Here is an 18,155-nt window from a genome sequence, read left to right on the forward strand (position 1 = left end):
CAGGTGTCAGTAGCACCACAGATGATGTGACAGGTACAGATGGGCCCCTGAGTCTCTTTGCTACCACCTTACCTTCAGCTGAGTACGGGAGGTTAGCAAGACACTAAAGGATACCTTGAATCTCTTCTTCCTCGTCGCCTTCCAGACCCTTTTCTCTTGATGACACATTTAACAGTGTTTAGAGAACCGAACCACAGAGCGAGAAACTTCATGCATTCAGAGACGAGTGAACAATGGTGTGCTTCAGTTTTGCAGTATCTGCTGTCTCCAACAGTTGCAAATTTCCATATTGATAATCTCAGTATCTGAAATGCATGTACAGTAACGTAAAGGGGGCGGTTGCTGAAAACGCTGTTGGCAGGAGTGGGGGCGGCGGGGGGTGGGAGCTTTGTCATAAACTACTTCCTGAAGTCATCTGTACACTGAGGAAGCAATGCAATGGGTGTCAGGAAAGGGGACTTCGTATATTTAGAATGTCTTACAACCTGACCATCTTTCTTCTTAAAAATAGACTGAGCTGGAGAAGAGGCCAAAGAAGGTCTCACAGATTCGCATCCGGAAAACCATTCCTAAGCCAGACCCTAACCTTACCCCCATGGGCCTTCCTCGACCCAAAAGGTGAGCGCCTTCTCTAACATGCATGTGTGCACTTTTTTGGAAGTTGGCAGAATATAATGACCTTTTGAATGATCATATACTCTGAGCTTTTGTTATACTTCTAGGAATTTATCCAAAAGAATTCATCGGTACTGTGGCCAGAGATTTGTGTGCAGGGATATTTGAACACGTTCTCGATCACTTTTCCTGAGCTCTCTATGCCGGGTGCTGTCGCTCTGTGTACACAGTCCCAGTTCATCCTCCAAGGGTGCTGGAAGGTAGGCACAGCCGTCGTCCCCAGGTTTAGGTGACGGTGCCAAGGCTCAGTAGCTGAGAAATCTGTGTTAGGCCTGAGCGTCCCTCATGACAGAACAGGTGGTTCCTGTCTCTCACAGGTCTTACTCGACCCCACAGCCCAGGCTCACAACATTCTGTGCACAAAACTGGGAAGGGACCTACACATCATGAAGGAAAGATGTCTTTTTTTTGTTTGTTTTTCAAGAAAATGCTAGATCCATGTCATGGTCCATAGTATAGCCTTTAAAAATTTGGATTCTACAGATTTTTATGACACAGCTGATTACTAATTCCTATAAAGTGAAGTGGAAAGAAAAAGATTACTAAATTATGTATTGGTTGGGCGTGATTCCAAATTGTGTATTTGACATGATTCCAGTTTGGGGATGATGTATATTACACAGACACTATGAAGATATAAACATTTTTAAAAGATCTCCAGAGTTATGTTTTCTTGTGATGGATTTCACTCCTTAATTTCTCATCAGCAAATGGAAGCCTGTGTCCCTTGATTAACCCAAGGTAAGTTATTTCACCTTCCTGAGCTTCAAGGACTTACCTGTAGAATGTGAGTAAGAATTCCCAACACTTAAGATTGCTATACAGTCCAGTTGAGAAAAAAATGTGCACTGTATCTATTTTATTGCTTCACACAACACAAATGTGATAGTTAACTGTTACTATGATTTACGTTCCACTTTTCCCACGTGGTTCTTATCTTAACGTGTTGTGTTTTTATCCTACAGTTCTTTTATTGATCATCCTACCATGTCTTTTCAAGAGAAATTTTTAAAGTATTTCAGATATCCTGGGTTGAATAGTACTTTTTACTAGAATGAAATAGGGTTCAGAATCATGGTATTCTCTCTTGAATTTTTGTGTAGATAGAAGTTCTGGAAAACCTTATTAATAAAGATAGGTAGTTGGGAATGCAGAGACTTTTAATAGAACAATGACATTCAATCCTTTCAACTTCTGTCAAGTAATATCAAAAAATCACAGAGTGATCTATCATCAAATCATATTTAATGATTTATCACCTAATCTTTTTTGAAAGCAAAGAATCAAACAGTGCTGACTCACTTGGGTTCTGTCACCCAGCCTTTGGAGGCCAGCAGTGGCTCAGTTTATGGGACGTGCACCGAGAGGATCTGACCAGTTTCAGATACCTAAGAATTCTATGTTACTTTCTCACTTAAGGGCACTTTATTTAATCCTATATAATGAAAGGGTTGAAAAATATAAGATCTTCAATAAATCTTTACCTAAGACATCTTGGTAAAATGCTTTTATTACTTCAAATACACTTTTGTATAGACACTTTGAAGATGCCGATTTAGGGCATTAAATTTATGGAAAATTTTTGAAATACAACTTACTTGGTGAAGGCAGTTTTTATTATTCAAGCCCATTGGCCAAATCATTCTTACTTCCTAACTTTTCTGCCTTCCAATTATAATATAGTCATCCCTCAGTATCCTCGGGGAATTGGTTCCAGGAGACCCCCCGATACCAAAATCCACAGATGCTCAAGTCTCTTACCTAAAATGACCTGGTACAAGAATACAGCTTCCCCTCCATGTCTGTGGGTATGAAACAGTAAATATGTTAATATATACCTTCAAGAAAATCATACAGACCATTGAAAAATAAATTATGGTACACTTCTTGTAACGTAGATTTCTAAAAGCCATAAGTCAAAATTAAAGTTATGTATAAGAATTTCCCATTTTTTGAATTTGTAATAAAGCAATGTAATTTATAGCTAAAATAATAAATTATGAAGTGAGGAGTATGTTAGAAAGCATGATATTGCTTCAGTAAATGTGTATACATGCACGAATACTCATTATTAGACTTTTAGGAACAATTAAGAATCATGTAAAAAATCAGAAATAAATCCATCAATTTATATAAATCTCATGATTGCTTCAATATTTAATGTAGGAGAAAAGTGTATCACTGCAAACCAATTGGCATGGCAGCTCATATAATTTTTGTTGTTAACAGGAAGTAGAAGTTATAATATTTTGTAAGATGAAGATTGAATGATTGACTTAAATATTTCCTTATATGATTTGATTAATGTTCTTCTAAGTGATAACAGACTGTGCATGAGAGTTGAGAATAGTTTGAAAAGACATTGTGTACGGTTAAATACATGACCAAGCTATTTTTGGTGTTTGAAGCTCTCTTTTTTTTTTGTGGTACACGGGCCTCTCACTGCTGTGGCCTCTTTCCCGCTGCCGGAGCGTAGGCTCAGCGGCCATGGCTCACAGGTCCAGCCACTCTGTGGCATGTGGGATCCTCCCGGACCGGGGCACGAACCCGCGTCCCCTGCATCGGCAGGCGGACTCTCAACCACTGCGCCACCAGGGAAGCCTGAAGCTCTCTTTCTTAAGTAGGCATTGTTTGATGATAGTCAGGAGGTGAGTGAGGCCAAGTCCCTCTGACAGCCCCATTCCACACCATATCTGAAATTAGGCTGAGTCCCCTCTTGCTAAAGCCGCTCTTCTCTTAGCGGAACCGTGTGTAAGGTGGGGAAAGACACATCCAAGACACGTTTACGGTGATTTCATTAATATCTGAGGAGGGCCTAGTGAGATCAGTGATTTTATTCCGATACCAAAGTAGAATTCAGGGTGGATAGGGGCTGTTCTAAAAGAATTTGTGAGGGGACTTCCCTGGCGGTCCAGTGGTTAAGACTCTGCGCTTCCACTGCAGAGGGCATGAGTTTGATCCCTGATTGGGGAACTAAGATCCTGCATGCCGTGTGGCGTGGCCAAAAAAAAAAAAAAAAGAATTTGTAGGAATGGAGATGTTTACATGAGTGTAAGGACACTTCTCAGGTGTGTCACGTGCAGGAGATTAAAGATCAGGAGATTGATTACCCTAGAGCTGGGTTTCAGCGTGTCTGTGGAAAGTCTTCTAGTACACTGGTGTGAGGACCCCTGGTCTAGCAAAACCTTAGGGCTTTTACCTTAGTATCATGTTATTAGTCTAGGTCCAGTCAGGAGACGGAAACCACACAGTATTTTAAACAGGGGAAGTTTAAAGTGTTAAGGTATAACAGGAGAGTAACTGTTAAGGTATACTGGGAATTCTGAAGGGCATCCTAGGGCCAAGGGAGAAGGGGGCCCTCTCCCCCAGATTGGAGTCTGACTTTGTTGGAGAAGGTGTGGTTGCAGCCCATCGGATAGCTAGGTTGCTAACGCCAGAGCTGGGCGAGCAGGAAACAACAACAGCAGCCTTCCAGGGCTTGAGCTGAGGCTGGAGGGCAGGCACCCGGGGTGTCAGGGTGCTGCTGCAGGTGCGTGGTCTGGGGCATGTGGCGTTTGCTCCAGGAGAGTCACAGGAAGCAACCCTCAGGATGTTGGGGTCCCACTATGGGCTTCAGTCCCCGAATGCCCCATCTGTGGTGTGGTGGTCACCAGGTTAGTGCTGCAGGGGCATTGGGGAGGGCTCCACGCTCTGGCTATACAGCTGGGGCAGCTGTCCCCATCCAGCCCCGCCCCAGACATCCCAGTACACGTGCACCCATGATGGGCCATGTGGCAGGAGCAAGAAGAAAAGCTCCTTTGCTCCTCCAGTGTCCTCCAGTGCCTCCTTCTGCCGAAGCTCAGCACCAACTCACTGTGAAGAAGAAATGCATTAGGAGTCCAAGATGCCATTGTCACAGAGCAGGTACTGAGGGTGCATTCTGAGCTGAGAAGCAGTAATTAGATAACTGGTACATTCCAGTAAACGATAAAAATTTAAACACATTTACTTGACCAAGAACTGTTCTTTTAGGAAGAGATATGAATAAATGGAAAGGAATGTATTTAACACAGTTATAGAAATAAAGAAGCAAGAATAGCCTGGAAAATTCAGAAAAGGAGTGAAATAAGAGTACTAGTCTTAAGAGATCTTAAAATATATTGTCGTCTCAATAATTAAGACAGTATGATGCCAGAGCATAAATATACAAATTGGTAAAGCAAAGTCCATAATTAGATACAAATACATAGAGAAACTTAGTATGTGACAAAGGTGTCCCCTCAAATCAGTGGTGAAAAGATGGACTATTCAGTAAAATGCTACTGGGACAGCTGGGTGGCCATTCTAGGAGTAATAAAGCTGGGGGACTTCCCTGGTGGTCCAGTGGGTAAGACTGTGCGCTTCCGCTGCAGGGGACACAGGTTTGATCCCTGGTCCAGGAACTAGATCCTGCATGCCGCAACTAAGAGTCCATATGCCCCAACTAAGACCTGGCGCAACCAAAATTAATAAATAAATAAATATTAAAAAGAAGAAGAAAGCTGGATCTCTACCTTAGACCTTTCATCAGAATATCTTCCAAATAAAATCAGACTTAAATGTAAACAAATGAAGCCGTAAGAATAATTGAAGAAACTATAGGAAATGGTTAAGTATAACACAAAATTCAGAGCCATAAAGTAAAAAATCTGAAAAATATATGTCATAAAAATCTATCACTTCTGCTGGGAAAAAAAGAAACCAACTATAAACAAAGTCAAAACACAAACTCTTAATTAACTAGATAGGAAGAATCCTCTCACAGTGTATACATATATCAGGTCATCACAATGTACACTTGAAATGTCTTACAATTCTATGTGTCAGTTACACCTCAGTAAAGCAGCATCTAAATGAAAAATTTTAAACAGCTTTATTGAGAAATAGTTCACATACTGTGTAATTCCGTGTGTTTTAGTATACTGGCACAAAGAGATACTAATCCCAAGCAGGATCAATAAAAAGAATTTCATACCTAACTTCAGAAAGAAGTTAAGTATGAAAACTTCAGACTTCCAAAGACAAAGAGATAATCTTAAAAGAAGCCAGGGAACCTTATAAATGTATACATCAAAATCTTCAAAATAATAGCAAATGGAATCCAGCAACGTATTAAAAAATGATTATACACGTGACCAAGTGGGATTTATGCCAGGAATGCAAGGTTAGTTGAACACAGGAAATTAATCAGTGGAGTATACCACATTAATATAATAAAGGGGGGAAAGCACATGATTATCTCATTAGATGCAGAAAAAGCATTGGACAAAATCCAACACACTTTCATGATAAAAACACTCCATGAACTTCAGAATAAATAAGAGGGACTTCCCTGGTGGTCCAGTGGCTAAGACTCCGAGCTCCAAATGCAGGGGGCCTGGGTTCGAACCTTGGTCAGGGAACTAGATCCCACATGCTGGAACTAAGAGTTCGCATGCCCCAGCGAGGATCCCACACATAGCAGCGAAGATCCCACGTGCCGCAGCTAAGACCTGGTGCAGCCAAATTAATATTTTTTAAAAAGGGAGAGAGAGAGAAATAAGAACTTCCTCAAATGAATAAAGGGCATCTACCGGAAAACCCGAAGCAGAAATCCTACTTAATTGTAAAAGACTGAAAGATGTCCCCTAAGATCAGAAACAAGACAAGGATATTCAGTCTAGCCATTTCTATTTAACATTCTGCTAGAGGTTCTAGACAGGGCAATTAAGCAAGAAAATGAGATAGCACTCAGAAAGGAAGTAAAACTACCTTTTCAGTATCTTGTATATAGAAAACCCTAAAGAATCCACTATTAGAGCTAGTGAATGAATTCAGCAAGTTTGCAGGATATAAGATCAAGATACAAGAAAAAGAAAAATAATTGTATTTCTGTACATTAGCAATGAGCAATCTGAAAATGAAATTAAGAAAACAGTTCCATTTACTGTAGCATCAAAAAAAAAAAACCTAGGGATGAATTTAACAAACGAAGTGTAAGGCTTGTTCAGTAAACACTACAAACTACCAACTACTGTTGAAAGAAATTAAAGACCTGAATAAATGGAAAGAAATCCATTCATAGATTGGGCTACTTAATGCTGTCAAGAAGTTAGTACTACCCAAGGCAACCTACAGCTTACTGCAATCCTATTATAAAATGTCGACTACATTTTTTTGCAGAAATTGACAAGCTGATCCTAAAAATCCTGAAAATACAAGTGGCCCAGAATAGGCAAAACAACCTTGAAAAAGAGGAACAAAGTGGAAGACTCACACTAACCCATTTCAAAACTTACTACATGCACAGTTAAAAATAATTGAGGGCTTCCCTGGTGGCGCAGTGGCTGAGAGTCCGCCTGCCAATTCAGGGGACACGAGTTCATGCCTCAGTCCGGGAAGATCCCACATGCCACGGAGCGGCTAGGCCCGTGAGCCATGGCTGCTGAGCCTGTGCATCCGGAGCCTGTGCTCCGCAGCGGGAGAGGCCACAACAGTGAGAGGCCTGTGTACCGCAAAAACTAAAAAATAAATAATAATAATAATTGAAATGGTAAATTGTTTTGTACATTTTACCACAGCAAAAAAAAAAAAACAACACAAACTTAGTACAAAGCTTCAGTAATCAAAACAGTGTGGTGATGTGTAAGGATTGACATAAAACCAACAGAGGGGACTTCCCTGGTGGCGCAGTGGTTAAGAATCTGCCTACCAATGCAGGGGACACAGGTTCGAGCCCTGGTCCAGGAAGATCCCCCGTGCTGCTGAGCAACTAAGCCCATGCACCACAACTACTAAGCCTTCACTCTAGAGCCTGTGAGCCACAACTGCTGAGCCCATGTGCCACAACTACTGAAGCCCGCATGCCTAGAGCCCATGCTCCACAACAAGAGAAGCCCACGCACTGCAACGAAGCCTGCGTGCAGCAACGAATACCCAACGCAGCCAAAAATAAACTAAATAAAATAAATTTATTTTAAAAAAATGGAATAGGAAATTCCCTGACGCTCCAGTGGTTAGGGTCTCCATGCTTTCATTGCCGAGGGCTCGGGTTCAATCCCTGTTTGGGAAACTAAGATCCCATAAGCCAAGCCATGTGGTGTAGCCAAAAAAATAAAAAGTAAACCAATGGAATGGAAGTGTTTGGTGGTTTCTTATAAAACTAATCATACTCGTACCGTACGATCCAGCAATCATTCTCCTTGGTATTAACCGAATGAGTTGAAAACTTATATTCATGTAAAAACCTGCACAGAAATATTTACAGCAGGTTAATTCATAATTGCTAGAATTTTCAAGCAACCAAGATGTCCTTCAGTAGGTGAATGGATACTAAATCATGGTACATCCAGACAATGGAATATTATTCAGTGCTAAAAAGAAATGAGCTCTTAAGCCATGAAGAGGACATGGAGAAACCTTACTGAAATACTACTAAGTGAAAAGCCAGTCTGAACAAGCTACATACTGTATGATTCCAGCTATGTGACATTCTGGAAAAAGGCAAAACTGTGGACACTGTCAATGAATCAATAGTTGCCATGGAATAGGGAGGAGGGAAGGAGGAATAGGCGAGTACAGTAATTTTTAGGGCAGTGAAAATGATTCTGAATGATACTGTAATAGTAGATACATGTCATTATACATTTCTCCAAACCCACAGAATGTGCAGCACTAAGAGTGAACCCTACTGTAAACCATCGACAGTGGGTGATTATGATGTGTCATTGCAGGTTCATCAGTTGTGACAAATGTTCCACTCTGGTGCAGGCTGTTGATAATAGGGGTTGCTGTGCTTAGTAGGGGAGTTGCAGGGGCTTCCAGGCAGGGTGTATATGAGAACTCTGTCCACTTGATTTTGCTATGAACAAAAGCTGCTCTAAATAAGTCTTTTTTGTTTTGTTTTGTTTTTTTAAGATAACAGATAACCCACAGAATCAGAAAAAGTGTTTGCAAGTCATATATCTGATAGGGCTCTAGTATGCACAATATATAAAGAATTCTTACAACTCAACAACAAAGTGACAGCAACGCAATTTTTTAAAGTAGGCAAAGATTCTGAACAGGCATTTCTCCAAAGAAGATGCAGACGAATGGCCAAAAAATTTTGCTCAGCATCATTAGTCATTAGGGAACTGCAAATCAAAACCACAAGATGGCTCTCACCACTAGGATGGCAGTAATTTTTTTACAAATAAAAACAACAAAATAAGTGTTTGCATTGAGGATGGGTGGAAATCGGAACCTTCATACATTGCTTGTGGGAATCTAAAATAGTGTAGCCACTGTGGGAAATAGTTTGGCAGTTCCTCAGAATGTTAGAGTTACTATATCACTACTTCTAGGTATATGTCCAAGGGGAATTGAAAATATGTTCACACAGAATCTTGTACATGAATGTTCATAGCAATATTCTTCATAACAGCCAAAAAGTAGAAACAATCCAAATGTCCATCAGTTGATGAATAGATTAAGAAAAGATGGTCTATCCATAGAATGTTAAAATGAAGTACCGAGACGTGCTACACCATGAATGAACCGTGGAAACAGTGTGCTAAGTGAGAGAAGACCGACTCCAAAGAGCACATACTGTATGATTCCATTTGTATGAAGTGTCCAGAATAGGCAGAACCATAGGGGCAGAAAGTAGATACGTGGTTGCCAGGTGCTGGGGTAGGAGAGGGTGGGTGTGACTGCTCGTTGGTCCAGGGTTTCTTCTGTGGGTTGTGAAAATGTTCTGGAATTAGTGGTGATGAATAACATTGTGCCTCTACGAAAATCCACTGAACCGTACACTTTAAAGGGTGAATTTTAGGGCCACCATCACCTGGCTGTGAGGAGAGCCTGTAGGTGCTCCAGCACAGGATTGGGGGCGCTGCACCCACTGACCACCAGGCCCCGCCACATCTTTCCAGGAGCCAGATCTGCCACGGCATGAGCATAGCAATGTGCTTTGGGGGTCACAGTGGCATGGTCCTCACAGGAGACCCCTGGGACCAGGGCTTGACCCCCGAGCGAGCCCCTCAGAGCCTCAGTTTTGTCAACACTAGAATAGCACAGCCTTGCTTCAGAATTGTGTCAAGATGCTTCTTTACCAGAGGGAAATCAAGTCGTAAAAACAGATCAAGAAGTGGAGGGAGCAAGGAACCACCAGACAGAAGATGCTCGAGCATAGACTCTTGCCAGAGCCACTCTGGGCAAAGTGGCATCTGCACAGGAAGTGTCTACTTTTGAGGACATCTACACATCCCACCACCTCCAGTGAGTGAAGCCCCTCTGAGGAAGGCAAAGCTTGTTGAGAGCCTAGGAATCCCAGAATCTGAACTTGGCGCTTCAGCAGTCACCTCAGCTCAGAAACTGGACATGGGTGCACACTACCCTGATTTGCTCGTCAGAATGACTGTCAGAAGCCTAATCTTTCACTTTCCAACTACCCATCCGACATCCTTAATCTAACGTAGCTATTGCTGTTGTTAAGAAGCAAAGTAACAGTTGTTTGTTGGAAATCCCTGTGAAAAATCTTATCCATGCTATTATTTATGTATTTTTTCCACAAGCATGTTCTTTGCTGAATTGGAATTGAACCAAACGGAACCTCAATTAAGATTTTCAAAAAGCCGGGAAGAAACTAAAGCACGATGCTGAAAAGTTTATTGCTGTACTGTCCAGTCACTCCTTAACTTATCTGAGAAAGGTTTAAAGCACAGAAACTTTATAATAATTTGCTCTTTTGTAATAAAGGTACTGTGCTGTCTGAAAATAAGTTTCTACTAAGAGTGGTGGCCTGAAGGTTGAAGCTATTATCTTCTACATAGTACCAAAAACTAAGAGTGAACAAACAGATTGAGCACACTCATAAAAATAAATAATAGGGTGGCTTCCCTGGTGGCGCAGTGGTTGAGAGTCCGCCTGCCGATGCAGGGGACACGGGTTCGTGCCCCGGTCCGGGAAGATCCCACATGCCGCGGAGCAGCTAGGCTCGTGAGCCATGGCCGCTGAGCCTGCACGGCCGGAGCCTGTGCTCCGTAACGGGAGAGGCCACAACAGTGAGAGGCCCGTGCACGGCAAAATAAATGAATGAATGAATAAATTGGTGAATTTTATGATATGTGAACCAGGGCTCCTTGAAGATTGGCTACAGGTCTAGGGCAGGAAATGCATGAGTATAGACTGTCTTGTGCCAGAAAGTGATGAGCTCTCAGGAGGCGACTGGGGTCATGTTGGAGAGACACAGGAACCAGTTTGAAGAGACTCTCAACTGCCACAGATGATGAGACTGTCTGAGCATCAAAAGGAATAATAACTGCAGTAGATTGAAGCACATGAGATATGTTTCAGTCCAATAGTTCATAATGAATGAGTTCACAACTCTGGCTGTATCTGGATGATAATAGGGAAACAATTCATTGTTTTGTAAAGTGGTAAATAAAGGGAAAGAACCAAGCATACAACCCACTTTTCCTGTGCAAACAGTACGTCAGGGTTACCAAAGCATGGATGAGCATGAAGTTTTCTTTAGATGGAAGAATTCTCCCAGAAGAATGATAGACTGTCACCATGTACAATCCTAAAGAACTAATAAATATATTCAATGTTTATCAGTGGCTGGCTGCTAATACACAAAAAGGGTGACAGCTGGGTATCATGTCCCTCGTGATGGACACCTAAAAGTCTATCAAAAAACCCGGAACACCTAAATCTGATCATACCTCTCTATTTAATTACCAGTCCATAGGAAATACCTGTAGTATTTTCCATATGTTTGGGTCAGAGGCGCATGTTAAATGACATCAGTGGGATGTAATCAAGAAAATCTAGACTGGGGAAGCCACAGACTAAATGACCTGATTCTTACACAAAAATTTACGAAATAAAAAGGCAAAATAGGACACTACTAACATAAATTGGGACAGTATTGATCAGACTTAGAGGTTCCAGGGACTTTGTGTTGTATGAGAGAAAGGTTTATAAGTTAAATATGCTCATTAAAATTCTTGCCAACCACTAAAAGAACAGAATATGTGTAAGTTTCAAGCCAGGAGAGGAGAATTAAAAAAAGAGCAGTCAATTAAGCAGAAGAAACATTGAAAAAGTAGGACAAGAAGCTGTAAACTAAGATAATAGGTACAAATCCAGTTATATCCCTCCAAGTAAGTATAACTGGACCAAATCCCACAAAGTTGAAGATTGATGCCCTGGAAAAGAAGATCCCATACTCATTGTTCTCATGAGACACACCTAGGACTCGTCTTTTACTCTTGGAAAGTAAAAGAATGGAAAACATAGAGTTGGGAAACCAATCTTGTCTCTCTTACGAGACTGAAGAATTTATTTTTTTCTCTTTTCAGGTTAAAGAAAAAGGAGTTTAGTTTAGAAGAAATATATACCAACAAGAATTATAAATCTCCTCCTGCAAACAGGTAAGTACATATGAGCAGTAAATAATAGATTGGGGGGGCTTCCGAAATGATCGATGTAAATCTCCAGTCCTTGTGCTTTGGAAGGGGTTTTATGTTCAGTTCTTCCAATACCGGGGTCTTGAAAATAACTAGAATTGGTATTTTTAGTTTCCAGCCCTTGAATTGGGGTCGGTGGTAGGATGGGAAAGAGATGTGTGTCAGGTTAGGTAGTCTCCTTTTCGTTTGTACTTGGTTTTTAGCAAATATGCCAGCTGTCTTCAGGACTAATAAGCACTGATCTTCAGATATGACTCCAAACCCAAGTACAGAAGGCATTTCACTTGGCTACCTTTGCGTCTAAATTCAGTTCAAGTCGTTAAACATTTATTAAATTCCTGTAGCGTCCAGGATGTAGCAGGAGAGTTTTATCCTAGAAGATAAAACTCTGAGGCATTGATATAAGACTATTCATTACAGCATTGCTAAATAATAGGAAAGGATTGGAAACAACTTAAAATATCCATTAATAGGGTTCTCATTAAATTATAGTCCATCCTTGTAATGGGACACACTGCATAGCCATTTAAAAGAATGAATCAGATACCTGTGTACCCAGCTGGGGCAATCTTAAACGTTATTGATAGGTCAGAGTGGCACAATGCATAGGCCAGTGCATGTAGTTTGCTGCCATTTGAGTAAAGAAGAAACAAAAGTGTTGGATAGATGCTGTGGGTCAGCAAACTACAGGCCAGGTCCAACCAGCAACCCGTTTTCTTTCTTTCTTTTTTTCCAGCCCTGTGAGCTAAGAATGGTTTTTATTCTTTTAAAGGGTTGTTTAAAAAACAAAAAAGAATATATAGCAGAGACTTGTGTGCCTCGTTAATTTTAAGATGTTTACTACCTGGCCCTTTACACAAAAGGGCTGACCTCTGATGATACATGCTTACCTATGCCCATCTGTATGTTGAGTGACTTTGGGAGGATACACAAAACACTGTTGCTGCTGTTGCCGGGGTGGGGAGTGGGGGGGTTCATCTTACTTTTATTTTTTACCCTCCTGTCCAGTTTAAATTTCTTCACTATGTTGCTTGCACTACATATTCATAGATATATGTGTTTTGTCATCAAAAAATAGCTGCAGACCAGAGGAAAGAGCTGTCAGGAGTAGTTAGCCTTTAGCGCCCATTGACTGGGAGGGTTGGTGGCCCCCAGGGTGAGCATGTTGGTGATTCTGTTTTGTGCTCCACCCTTAGGTGTTTAGAGACCATCTTTGAGGAACCTAAGGAACGGAATGGTACGCTCATCTCAATCAGCCAACAGAAGAGGAAGCGAGTTCTGGAGTTTCAGGATTTCACAGTCCCACGAAAGAGGAGGGCTCGCGGTAAGGTCAAGGTGGCAGGCAGCTTTACCCGGGCCCAGAAGGCGGCGCTGCAGAGTCAAGAGCTGGATGCTCTGTTGATTCAGAAACTGATGGAACTGGAGACCTTCTTTGCCAAGGAAGAGGAGGAGCAGGAGCGGTCATCCGGTTGTTGAGAAGCGATTCAGGTGGGGGGGTCTCAACTTTAGACTTTCCCGGCCTCCTTGGAAGAGGTTGCCTAATTTTGCCCTACTGCCCAAACCACTCAAAATGCAGACTATGGATTTTTACCTATTTCAAGGTGCAGCCTTTTTAGGAACTGGTGAAAGAGGGTCCTCTAACTTGTACTGCTGAGTATAGAACCTCAGGAACGCTCCCTTTCTCCTGGAAATGGTCCTGAATGATGTCGGCCTCCTCCCCACACTCTGCCATCCACGGAGGAGGACACCACATACCTTCAGTAACACTAGGTTTCCAAGGACTCACAGCATTTGCACGTCCATGTGAAAGTTCTGCGTTGTTTACGGTGGTGCTAGACCAAGGTTATATTTAGACATGTGGCCTAGGGAGGGGGACCTGGCCTCCTGTCCCATGTGGTCTCACCGGCTCACTTCAGTAGTTGAGGAAAGATGAGCTGCTGTGTTTTCTAATCCTTTGAGCCCATCTGTCCAGAACCAAGTTGTGTGTGTGTGTGTGTGTGAGTGTGAGTGAGTGTGTGTGTGTGTGTGTGTGTGTGTGTGTGGCTTTTCCTCATCATTTTCTCCCCTCTGTGACTGTGGGTCACTAGTGCCAGAGGAGCCCGTCCAGGCCCCATTCGAAGTAAGTTGCACTTTTTAATGTGGTAGTGTTGATTATTTTCATTTGTTTTATTTCCCTTTTTTTGTTTTAATTATTGCTGCATGTTTGGAGCCTTTAAATGTGATTTTAAAGCAGTTTTTTAAGACATCAAGGAGAAAGACAGTACACGTCTTTAGAACACACGACAGGCATTTGACCTGGTTTGTCGGTGCGTGGTGTGGGGCGGCCGAGAGCCGTTTTCCCGTTGACGTGTTCAGGCAGCCCCTTCCCCGCCTCCAGCTCCTAGTGCGGCTCATTTCTCATCTGGGTTCTCATTCTTGCTTAAGTAGTTGTATTTATTTTAATGACGGAAGTAAGAGCAGGTCTCTCCCCCAGTCATTTAAAAAGTTGGAAGCTTGGGTGTGGTCTTAGTGGGTTTCATCTGAAGTGGTGGTCCATGACAGAGGCATCCACGATGGCTCAGGTGGTGATGAAGCCAACCCAGAGCGTTTGCAGCTGCCAGAGCAGCCCGCTCCATAGTGGGGAGGAGGACAGTCTGGGGTCACGAAGTTCCATGGCCAGCCCTCTTGGAGGGCAGCTCACTGTACTCTGGGCTCCTGCGTCAGACCTACTGTAAGTTTGGTAGAATGCCAGACAAAGGTCTCTGGGTTTCTCCGTTTCTGCCTGCAGCAGTCTGTGGGCAGAGGACCAGAAGCGTGCTGTGTGAGGCCACAAGCCCGGAGGTTTCATTCCTTTCCCACTTAAGGCCTGTGTGCCCTTGCCTTGCTTCCCCTCCTCCCCTTCCCTTGTGTTTTATCTTCTCTCTCTCTCTCTCTCTCTCTCAAAACAAGAGTGCAGAGAATTAACATTCCTTGGCTGGTGAGTGGGATGCTAAGCCCAGCCTCAGGACACTGGTCACCTCTCCCATCCTCCCAGGAGCCACTGCCGTGGAGCAGCGCCAATGGGAACTGTCAAAGCTCCAGAGACATTTTCGAGTCAGTCTGTGAGAGGAGTGAGTGGTGCCATCCTGGATCATGTCTCCTGGGTCCCTTTGGTTTCCCTGTCTGTCAGGGGATGGGAGGATGGGGTGGGGGTGGGGGTTTCTATGTGCCTTTCCTTTGCAGGTTGACAGTCTGTGCCACACTGCAGCAGAAAAACTGACAGTGCGAGAAAAACGAAGTGCCACGTCTGTCTTGTAGGTCCAATGCCTCAGACAGAGCATTTAGTAAGTGAAATACACACCTGGTGATCCATGGAGGCTTCTAAGGCCACAGCCACGTAGCATTAGAGGGGAGCCTGGCTTCCGCACCAGCTCTGAACAGTGCAAACCAGATGCTGCCATTGTGCATTCGCTTTGCCCAGACTGTGTAGACACGACCTGTGTTTCCCCTCAGCACCTCTCCCTTCCTGGGACAGGGTCCTTAGACACAAATGCTTCTCTCTGTCTTTTTGCTTAAGGGAGTGAGATGAGTTTGTGCCCTTGTACAAACGTTTTTAGCAATCTCCTGCTGCACAGCTTGCAAACTCCCAGCAAATCTACAGAGCCCTGTTTGCCAGCTCCATTGCCAGTGTAGATGGGTCTGCAACGTGGCAAGTGTGGCAGACTGAAGTTGACGTGGGTGCAGCTGTGGCATCACCAACATTACGGAGATACAATTTCAAGTTTGCCCGTTGCAGGAGTGGCACTTGTCAGGGCCAGGAGCAATGATTTGGAGCATTGGCATTTGGAATGGGGGCTTGGAGGAAGTGGAGACCTGGTTTCCTTCCTTGTCCTGGGAACATAGGAAAAAGCTCCGCTGAGGCCAACCCTCTCCTTGTAATTTTTGGCGTGCATTTGGCCAAGGCCCTTCCTCATTCCAAAGTTAAGAAGGGGCCCCCACTGCAAACTTGAAATTGCTTACCTGGGCCACATCGGGTTCTCGCCGTGCTCAGCCATATCTGTCTTAACATCCATTTTTACCATTGGCCTAGCCAGCTGCAGTGCTGTCTATGGTCCTCAGAGCCAGCCACCTGCCCATAGCTACAGGAGGTCTGGTTCTGGGGTGGGACTTGGTACAGTTTCTGAGTATGGGGACTTACCACCCAAAGACACTTAGTGTTTTTAATATGGGAAAGAGAGGAGAAATCTCAGGTCCAATCAGGGTTCTGCACGTCAGCTTTTCACTGAAACTTTCAACTATAGTGTTTTCCATCTGTCAGTTTATAGCTATATTTGCCCCCCCACCTTCCCCCTCCTCTTTTCTTTTGGTTTCATTTCTCTATTAATTTAAATGTACCTCATCACCTGTTCAAGCAGATTATGTCCACTTTTTTTTACTGACCTTATTCTAAGAGCTACAGCTGAGGGAGGTACAGTGGAGAGACATACAGCGTTTGCCTTACTCGGAGCCTGAAGAGCTCAGAAACTCATGCTGTGAATCCTGAAACAGCGCTCCTCCAAGAGCTGTGAAAAACATGACGCTTTGTCACAATTTTGCCTGAAAGGGTCTTTTGCGCGAGTGCCAGAGCCAACCTGAGGTAGATTCCAGATCCCACCCTCTGGGCATGATCCTACCCCTGTGGCTGGTTCCCTGTCTGCCAGGCTAAGGGCTGCACAGAGTGCAGGACTGGGGCTGCCGGTCCAAGGCTTGGTGCGGCCTGATGGAATGCAGAGCCAGTGCTCCGTCTCCAGGCTGGGATTTCATCTCATAATCAATGTACATCAAGATCCGCGAAAGACGAACTTTTAGACGGTGATACTTTTCTCCCATTCCCTGGGGGCAGAGTATGCAGTTGGTGCTTTCTTTAATTCCCTTGTTTTTTGTTTCTGTAAGCTTCCCCCACCCCGGTATCATGGAAAGGACCTCTGAAACACCACATCGTGGGTGGCTGTATCCAAAGTCTTTAAGTAGTTGGCCAGAGGTGCGGAGTATCCTTTCCTGGATTCATGCGAGGGAAGGGCTCCTTGCCACGACGGAACTTTCTGTATAAAAAGCTGGCCGGGAAGAAGGCTTAATTAACTGAAATCAAAGTTTAGTACTATTATCTAGCCACAAATTGATCAGCAAAGGCTATTTATTTTTATTGTGAAGTGAGGGCCCCCACATAGCCTGCCATCTAGCACAGCACTCTCTCAGATTGGATGCTTGTTCATTGTGTGTCTCCACGAGCCCCTCTCTGGTGCTGAATCGGATTTTAATTCTTGGCAAGAGGCCTCAGCATCATCTCCTTGGGCTGGTCTAGGCCAGTAAATAGCTGCCTGAAGTGTTTGTATATTATCATGGTCAATAGTTCAGTGAAATTTGTACATTTTTGGTAACATTGGCATACATGATGCCCCTGCAGTTCCTTTTCTGTTTGGTAGTTTGTGACTCTAAAATTCCCACTGTTATGTGTGTTAATTTATGAAAATAAAAAGGAATTTTTTTTTGGAAAACCTTTCAGATAACTCTCAAGGCTGTTATTTTATTCTTATGGCTTCATAATAAGTTAAAATTCTACCTGTAATATCATGAGGTTGCTGTTGTTGGTTTTTAATAAAACATTCCAAAGTTACATATATCCCACAAGCATTTTCTCTTCCAAAGTGGTCACCATTTTCTGAGGACGGCGCTGTGCTCAGAACATGTGTAGAGCTCCACCTCTGGGTGGCCTTCCAAGACTGTCGTGGAGCTTTTAAAATTTACTCAGGTGGCAGATCATCTCTTGTGAGGGACTTGGGTATTTGGAAATGCCAAGACTCACTCAAATGAGTCACACCCAATTAAGTTGGGTAGGGATGCCGAGCCAGTATTCTAGGTGTGATTTTTGAATAGTGTTTATTTTCTCACATGGCTGAGAAATGAAAAAGCAATAATAAATTCAGGTCAATGGGGGCTTCCCTGGTGGCGCAGTGGTTAAGAATCCGCCTGCCAATGCAGGGGACACGGGTTCGAGCCCTGGTCCGGGGAGATCCCACATGCCGTGGAGCA

At 43.3% G+C, this 18,155-nt stretch overlaps 1 protein-coding gene across 7 annotated transcripts in view; it reads left to right on the forward strand.

The window, feature by feature from the left end:
* Positions 1-17,636, forward strand: part of PRR14L (proline rich 14 like) — a 57,024-nt gene extending 39,388 nt beyond the window's left edge. For 5 of the 7 annotated variants that reach the window (XM_029219350.1, XM_029219342.1, XM_029219332.1 and 2 more), the window contains 3 exons: positions 512-618; positions 12,021-12,092; positions 13,325-17,636. In XM_029219350.1, coding sequence (XP_029075183.1) covers positions 512-618; positions 12,021-12,092; positions 13,325-13,604 — 459 coding nt within the window. In that variant the 3' untranslated portion in view covers positions 13,605-17,636. Of the gene's footprint in view, positions 1-511; positions 6,681-12,020; positions 12,093-13,324 lie in introns of those variants that run through there. The other 2 variants (XM_029219357.1, XM_029219365.1) reach the window with 2 other exon arrangements.
* Positions 17,637-18,155: the final 519 nt, after the last annotated feature.

The sequence above is a fragment of the Monodon monoceros genome, unplaced genomic scaffold, assembly GCF_005190385.1.
Source record: "Monodon monoceros isolate NGI ecotype Baffin Bay Population unplaced genomic scaffold, NGI_Narwhal_1 Super_Scaffold_1, whole genome shotgun sequence".
Classification (NCBI taxonomy): Eukaryota; Metazoa; Chordata; class Mammalia; order Artiodactyla; family Monodontidae; genus Monodon; species Monodon monoceros.